This window comes from Bos taurus, chromosome 25, assembly GCF_002263795.3.
Source record: "Bos taurus isolate L1 Dominette 01449 registration number 42190680 breed Hereford chromosome 25, ARS-UCD2.0, whole genome shotgun sequence".
Classification (NCBI taxonomy): Eukaryota; Metazoa; Chordata; class Mammalia; order Artiodactyla; family Bovidae; genus Bos; species Bos taurus.
The window spans coordinates 35,909,698-35,916,714 of NC_037352.1; the positions used below are offsets into that span (position 1 = coordinate 35,909,698).

Genomic DNA, 7,017 nt, shown 5'->3' on the forward strand with positions numbered 1-7,017 from the left:
ACCTTTGACCCAGAGGAGGTGGTCCTGCCTGTGATCCAGCATCTGACTGAGGGTGCATCTGACTGAGGGAGCGAGGGAACTTGTTATCCCTACTTGGGGGGTCCCCCAGCCACTCTGCCACTGGGAACAGACTAGAGTGAGAAAGACAACAAGCAAGGGTGGAGACCAGGTACAGAGTTGGAATTGGTTCCTTTATGGAAAAACTGAAAATATAATAAAAATTAAAATAAAACCAGTTTTAAAAAAGCCAGCCCCTGGAGTTTCCACCTCCTGCCTCTGGCCCTCCAGCGGGATGAGGCCTCAACCCCAGGGCAGCAAAAGGATGAGGGCCTTCTGCCCCTCTTTCCCCATTCTATCCCCATCTTAATCTCCACAGTGGGGGCCCCGGGAGGAACCAAACCTGGGTAGGGGAGCAGGGACCCAAGGCCCCGTGGCCCGGGGAGGGAGGCTCGGTGTGCACCCAGCCCCAGAGCTCCCGGCCTGTAGTGTGGGCACGGGCAGGGCCCCTCCTAGCCTGGGCCCAGTTGGGGTCGGGGCTGTTAGTTCCAGATCTTGAGGAAGGAGTCCCAGGAACCTGTGGCCACAGCCATGCCATCGTCAGTGACCCCGAGGCAGCTCACACGGTTGTCATGGCCGGCGAGGACACCTGGGGGAGAAGGGGGCATCAGAACCCCTCCGGCCCAGTTCCCTTGTCCCTGCCTGGCCCCCTGCTCAGCTCCCGGTCTCACCTGCACGGTCGCCCTTCATGGCATCCCAGATGTTGCAGTTGAAGTCGTCGTAGCCCGCGAGCAGCAGCCTGCCGCTGCGCGAGAAGGCAACAGAGGTGATGCCGCAGATGATGTTGTCGTGCGAATACATGAGGAGCTCCTGGTCGGCCCGCAAGTCAAAGAGGCGGCATGTGGCGTCATCAGAGCCCGTGGTGAAGGCGTAGCCGTTGGGGAAGAACTGCAGGACATGCGACCAGAGTGGGGTGAGGCCGCAGTGAGGGCCGGGAGCCTGGCAGAGAGGGGCCATCCCAGCTTGCCCAGAACTTACAGCCACGGCGTTGATGTCGGATTCGTGGCCGATGAAGGTCTGTCGGCACATGGAGTCCCGCACGTCCCACAGCTTGATGGAGGCGTCGCAGGCGCCTGACACAAAGGTGCGGCCGTCGGGGGCCAGGGACAGGGACATCACATCACCACTATGTCCAGCAAAGCCCACAGTCTGCTGGCCGGTCTCAATGTCCCACAGGGCACTGGAGAGGTGACGGAAGGAAGGAAAGGGTCAGAGAGGGGTTAGGATAGATGCCCTCTGCCCCTGCCCTACCCCTCCACCGCATGAGCTCAGGCCCGAGGCCATCTCCATGCTGGGAGCACTGGCAGCCAGCGCCTGCTCCTGCCTCACACTCGTCCCTCCTTCCTGCCACCAGAACAAAAGGCTGAAGGGTTTGCAAGGTGGTCGCTGCCACTCCTGGAGCAGGCGGTGACTACCTGCTGCCTGAGCCCTGAGGCCGTGTTCCCCCCGGCGCCCCCCCCCTCAGCAGGAAGTGTGGGTGAGCCCCGCCTGCCTGGCGCTGGCAGGCCCTCACCAGGTGGTGTCCCCAGAGCTGGTGATGATTTGGTTGTCATCCAGAAAGCGGCAGCATGACAGGTACCCTGGGGGAAGGGGCTGGTCAGCGGGGGTTGTCAGCACAGCCGGCGCAGCCCCTGTCCCCGCCATAGGGCCCAGGCTCACCGGTGTGGCCAGGCAGCTCCCGGCTGACCCTGACATTGCCCTCACGGGTCTTGAGGCTGTAGATGGAGCATATGTTGTCCAGTCCCCCGCAGGCCACGAAGTTCCCTGAGGGCGCGTAGGCACAGGTCATGACCCAGGAGGAGCGCAGCGGGATGGCGTGGACCTGGGGGCAAGGGGTAGTGCCCGGGGTGAGAGCCGGCTGGGCGCCGCAGCCCTGCCCCGGCAGCCGCAGGCGCTGCCCCTACCTTGTTGGTGGTGTAGCTGTCCCAAATGATGAGCTTGCCGTCCTGGGAGGCGCTGACCAGCAGCCTGCGGGAGTGAGACAGGAGAGCCAGAGGGGTCTGGGTGGGAAGGCCCCTCTGGAGGCAGGACACCCTTCCCCTCTCCCATCTGGCGAGAGACAACTTCCGGTAGCAGCCCGGAGGTTCCCACTAGCTCGGTTTGGTCCTGTTTCCTGGGCCCCTGGCGGGGATCTGGAAGTCAGGTCTTCCCACACTCACTTGCCAACGCAAGCATCCTGTTTGAGACACCCAATGTGCAAGGCGGCCCCTGCCCACCCTGCCTCAGCCCAGGGTGAACACAATGGCTCAGCACACAGCCTCGACCTCACCAACCTTGAGTCTGTCCCCCAGTGCATGGCATAGATTTTGGCCAGGTGCCCACGGAGGGTCCTCCGTGTCCTCATCTGGATTCTCCCCACTGGGTCCAGCCCAGCTGTGATCTGGAGGTGGAGGCAGAATGGGCTTAGAAAGGTTCCGGTGGCAGGGCCCACGGAGAAATATGCCTCCCACCCGAGCTCCTTCCCTAAAGCCAAGTCCAGCCCTGATTCCTCTCACCTGGGTCAGTGTTGAATCCCCACATGCTTTTCGGGCATCCTATAAGAGACGGCAGAGCCCGTCAGAGGGGCAGGAAAGAAGATGGGGAGGAGAGGAAAGAGAACGGAAAACAAGAGTGGAAAGGATGAGACAGGAAGAGATTAGGGTACTGCCCCCCACCAAGCACACGCACCCCCCTCCCCTGCCTCCCCTAGCCCGGTACACACAAGCCACCGGGTCCTGCCCGCTCAGCCGCCCGCCAGGCCCTCACCCGGATCTGGTTCCGGAGCTGCTCGGCCTCCTGTCTCAGTTGCTCCAGCTCACTCATGGCGCCGGGCCCGTGGGGCGGGGTTGGGGGCGGCTGGGGGCCGCGGGACGGGGGCTGGGGGAGGCAGCTCCTCGCCGCTGGCCCGAGGCCTAGGGGATGCAAGGCTGACGTCAGGCCCAAGGCCGCCGGGGAAGCAGGGGTAAAGGCGGGGCCGAAGCGCGGCCCGGAAGGGGTAAGCACCGGTGGGAGGGGGAGGGGCGCCAGCAGTGGCCGCGGTTCCCCCCGGCACAGCCCGGGTCTCTGGCCCGGAGAGACGTAGCCGTGACCCGAGCAACAGCTGACTTCCCCAATCTTTCTCCCGCCCCCCGGAAACGGAGCGAGAAGTGCAAGAGGAAGCGCAGGGGAAACCCCTCCCTCGGACAGCAGCCCGGGCGGGACACCCGTGGCAGGAACTGGGGGGCTGGCGGAAGGGGGGGTGCCGGGGAGAGTCCCTTCGAAAACAGACCCGGCGTCCGCCCCTGCCGCACAGGCACCGCCCTCCTAGCACCTAATTTTAAAAGGGGCGGTGCCTCGTTAAATTCACCCCCATAAGCCGCACACCCTCCACACACACACACACACACACACACACACACACACACACCCAGCTTCGATTGGGGGTGGGGGAGCCCACAGGGGAAAGCTGGTCTGTTCGTGGGGTTGCCTAGGCAACCGTCACCCGGACTGAGAGCACCTCATTGGTGAAGTGCCCCCACCCTAGCCCGGTTGCCAGGGCAACCGCATCCAAGGCTGAAACCTGTAGGGTGGGTGACCCCACCCCCGGCCCAATCGCCCCCGCCCGACCCAGCCTCCTGCCCCTCCCCAGAGCCGGCCAAGGTGGCTGTTTACAGGATTTGGGAAAAGCCGATTGGGCACTAATAGGTTCGGGACGGCTCACCCCGGATTATCCCTGGGCCGGCTGCGCCCCATTAGCCGCCCGCGGCGGGTGGAGGCGAGGGTGGCGGGGAAGGCAGCCCCAAGCCGCTGCTCCCTCCAGCGCCGAGGCCGCCCGCCCCGGCGCGCCCGCAGAAAGCCCGTGGGAGCCGCTCTCCAGTAATTAGGTCTCCGAAGAGAGGTCCCGGGCCCAGAAGCGCGGAGCTGCTCTCTCCCAGGCGCCGGCGGGCGAGCTTAGCAGGCAGCCCCAGGCGGCCTAGCCCCTGCGCCCTCCGCTCCCGCAGAGCCCTGCCGCGGGCTCGGCGCAGGGGCCCTCGGGGCCTGGCTGGCTCCGCTCCAGGGCTCGGAGTCCTGCCCGCCCCCCCAACTTTGGACACCTGTGTGATCTGCCCATGCACACTGCACTCTGCCGACCCAGACATCCCCCCAACCCGCTCCCCCCCGCCCCCGGTCCCACTTCCCCCAGGCCCTGGGCGTTCCTCTTCCCCACTGACATTTCCCCTTGGTCTGTTCAGATTTCTACGCCAGCGCCAGAGGACGCCCCTCCAAAGAAAGGAGGGGGGCAGAGCTCCCCACCCTACTTCCCCAGCTCCGGACAAAGCCCCTTCCTTCCAGCTGCCGGCAGCCCAGGCCGGGCGGCAACGCCAGACGCCCGGGGCAGAAGGAAGCAGCAGGCCAGGAGGAAGCCGCTGGGGGCGGGGGCGACGCTCCCAGCCCTCAATCCCCATCACCTTCCAGAGGCCCCCTCAGCGGCCCCGGACTCTGGGCATACAGCAGCCGGGGTCCCAAGGAGAAATGTGGGTGCCACCGCCTCCGCAGGTCTGGCGGGGCGAAGGGGAGGGGACAAGGGAGGGTCCCCGGATCTGGCAGCTGGAAGGCGCGGGCCGGTGCCGCGCTGCGAAGCGCAGTGGGCCTGGCCCTCCGGCCCCCACGACCTCCATTTTGCCCAAAAGATAGCTAAGTGTGTGTGTATAGGGGGGCGCCTGGGAGCCAAGCGTGGGGTCAGGACTACTAAAGGGAATGGGGTGCCGAGGCCTCTGGTCCCGGGTAATGAGGCCAGAAAAGACGGGACAGAACCCAAATCGAGGAGAGACGAAGGGAGGGACAGCCTCGCGGCCTTGCCTGCCTCTCTGAGGATTCTGGAGTTTTGCAAGGCGAACGCCGGCTGGGGTGCGAAATGCGAGGACACGACGGGTGCTACTCAGGGGCCGGCAGGAGGGTGGTAGTGGTGGGCTAAGGGGCGGGACGGGGCCTAGAGGAAGCCCCGAATTTAGACCCCCAACTTCTCAGGGAGCAAGAGGCAGGTGGGGCTAGGATGGGGCCTGGGGCCAAGCGAAACACCTCCCCCCGATGGTGCAGGGAGCGCGTGCGTTAATTGGGGGCGAGGGTCCCCCTCTTCCCCTTCCGGGTTTGGAAGCGACGAGGCCAAAAGAAGGGAGGGGAGGTCTGGAGAGTTACGTCCGCTCCCGAGAGGCCAGACCGGGGAGACAGACGGAAGAGAGGTTCCCCGATGGGAATTTGGGGCTTGCGGGGGGGATGAGGACTCCTTTTATCAGCGGAGGTACCTGTGGCGGTGGGAGTCTGCGAAGGGTCGGTAGAGGAGCGCGGCAGGTCCTGTCTTCCTCCGCGGCGGAGGCGGCAGCGGCGACGCGGATGGATTTCCTCAGTCACCCCAACTCAACCGTCCAGCGCTGCTCTCCCCAGAGCGGAGGGATCCCGCCCGCCAGTGACGCGGCCGTCGCCGCCGCGCCCAGGGCCCGGCTGGGCGAGACCAACTGCTCGGTGGGGGGAGGCAGGAAGGGAAAATATCACTTAAGGTGCAAAGATTGACCCTGTCACATCAAAGATAGTTCTCCCAGCTATTTCCAAGCAAAACGGACCGAAATAAATTGCTTTGCTTCCCGAAAAGACGCAAGACATCCCCCCTGGGGCTGGCAGAGGTGGTACCGGCAGAGGGGAGGGTGAAGCCGCTGGTTGGTCACGTGACCCGCCCTCCCGGATTGGGCGGCTCCAGACTGGGAAGGGGAGCTCGACGCCCCAGCTCTCCGCCTTGGCTCCGCCTCTGTTAGTGAGGCCACGCCCCTGTGCAGGGGCGGGGTTAGAGAGATTCAGACCCGCGCTGGGCAGCGGGTCTCTGAGGTGGTAGAGGAAAGGGCGGCCATTCCGAAGATAACCGACCAGGAAGGAGTAGGGGCCAAGCCAGTTCCTGGGAGTTCAGGTGTGCTGTGAAAAAACTCCTGCCCAGGCAATGTCCCCGCGTTGTCCAGTGGGCTGCATGACACTGTAATATCAACTCGTATTTATTGATTTCCATGCTTATTTAATCTTCACGAAAATATTATGAAGTACTGGCACTGTTCCCATTTAAAATAGTGGAAACAGATTCCTAGGGCTGCAGAGTTGAGACATGAACCAGGGCAGCTTTATCGACTTTATTGTGTGCGGTGCTAGCCTCTTGATGAACCCTGCTCTGGACCATCCCTGCAAAAGGCTGAGAATGTAAGTGCCTCAGCTTCCAAATTTACAAAATGAGACTATTGATAGCTACCTCCTCTGCAAGTCACCTTGGTTAGTTATGAGATCCCGACGGATTGGGAAAATGTTCTGGTAAGTCAATGAAGAGCTTTCATTGAGTCCTCATGCAATTTAAAATTATCAAACACTTTTCATGTAGCCTCTGGTAAAGGCATTACAGATAGTTTTCAAAGCACTCCTCTGTCCAAGGGATTATCCAAGCAAAAGTACTAGAGTGGGTAGCCAGTCCCTTCTCCAGGGGATCTTCCCAACCCAGGGATGGAACTCCGTCTCCTGCATTGCAGACAGATTCCTTACCATCTGAACCATGGGGGAAGCACATTAGTACCTCAACCAGAGATTAAACCTGGGCCCCAGCAGTGAAAGCATGGAGTCCTAATCCACTGGACCACCAGAGAATTCCCATCAAAGCACCAGTTTTTAAAGAAAAAATTTTTAAAGTCATTCTTAGTTATGCACAAATTCTGTTTATGTGCACTCACCAGTTCAGTGATATATTAACAGTAGATAATAGATGTCAATTACAATTTGGAAGGGACCTTATAATTTACTTCTATTTCCTCTTAATCTACATGTGGGCAGAGACTTCCCTAGAGTCATTTAGAAAACTAGCAGACTCAGACTAGAACCCAATTTTGTTTATCTCTATAAGGCATCTGACACTGCTTCCTCTCACTCTGGTTTCTGTGCTAATATGCTTCCTTACTTTAACTCAGTCAGCAAATATTTATGAGTCCCAGTGATGTGTTA

At 61.5% G+C, this 7,017-nt stretch overlaps 1 protein-coding gene across 1 annotated transcript; it reads right to left on the minus strand.

Moving 5' to 3' along the window:
- Nucleotides 1-170: 170 nt before the first annotated feature.
- On the minus strand, nucleotides 171-5,349 carry GNB2 (G protein subunit beta 2). The gene is made up of 10 exons (NM_001097561.1): nucleotides 5,298-5,349; nucleotides 2,803-2,948; nucleotides 2,553-2,591; nucleotides 2,331-2,437; nucleotides 1,962-2,025; nucleotides 1,717-1,879; nucleotides 1,571-1,637; nucleotides 1,036-1,237; nucleotides 729-945; nucleotides 171-646 (listed from the first exon to the last, which is right to left on the minus strand). The coding sequence occupies exons 2-10, from the start codon at nucleotides 2,857-2,859 to the stop codon at nucleotides 540-542; spliced, it is 1,023 nt and encodes a 340-aa protein (NP_001091030.1). The 5' UTR covers nucleotides 2,860-2,948; nucleotides 5,298-5,349; the 3' UTR covers nucleotides 171-539.
- Nucleotides 5,350-7,017: the final 1,668 nt, after the last annotated feature.

Excerpts from the sequence above, each read along its gene's own strand:
- GNB2 (NM_001097561.1), bottom strand. The coding sequence starts at position 2,859 with ATGAGTGAGCTGGAGCAACTGAGACAGGAGGCCGAGCAGCTCCGGAAC. Across the intron at positions 2,026-2,330 it reads CACTGGGGGACAGACTCAAG|GCTGCTGGTCAGCGCCTCCC; the intron begins GTTGGTGAGGTC and ends TCACTCCCGCAG. Across the intron at positions 1,638-1,716 it reads GGAGCTGCCTGGCCACACCG|GGTACCTGTCATGCTGCCGC; the intron begins GTGAGCCTGGGC and ends CCCTTCCCCCAG.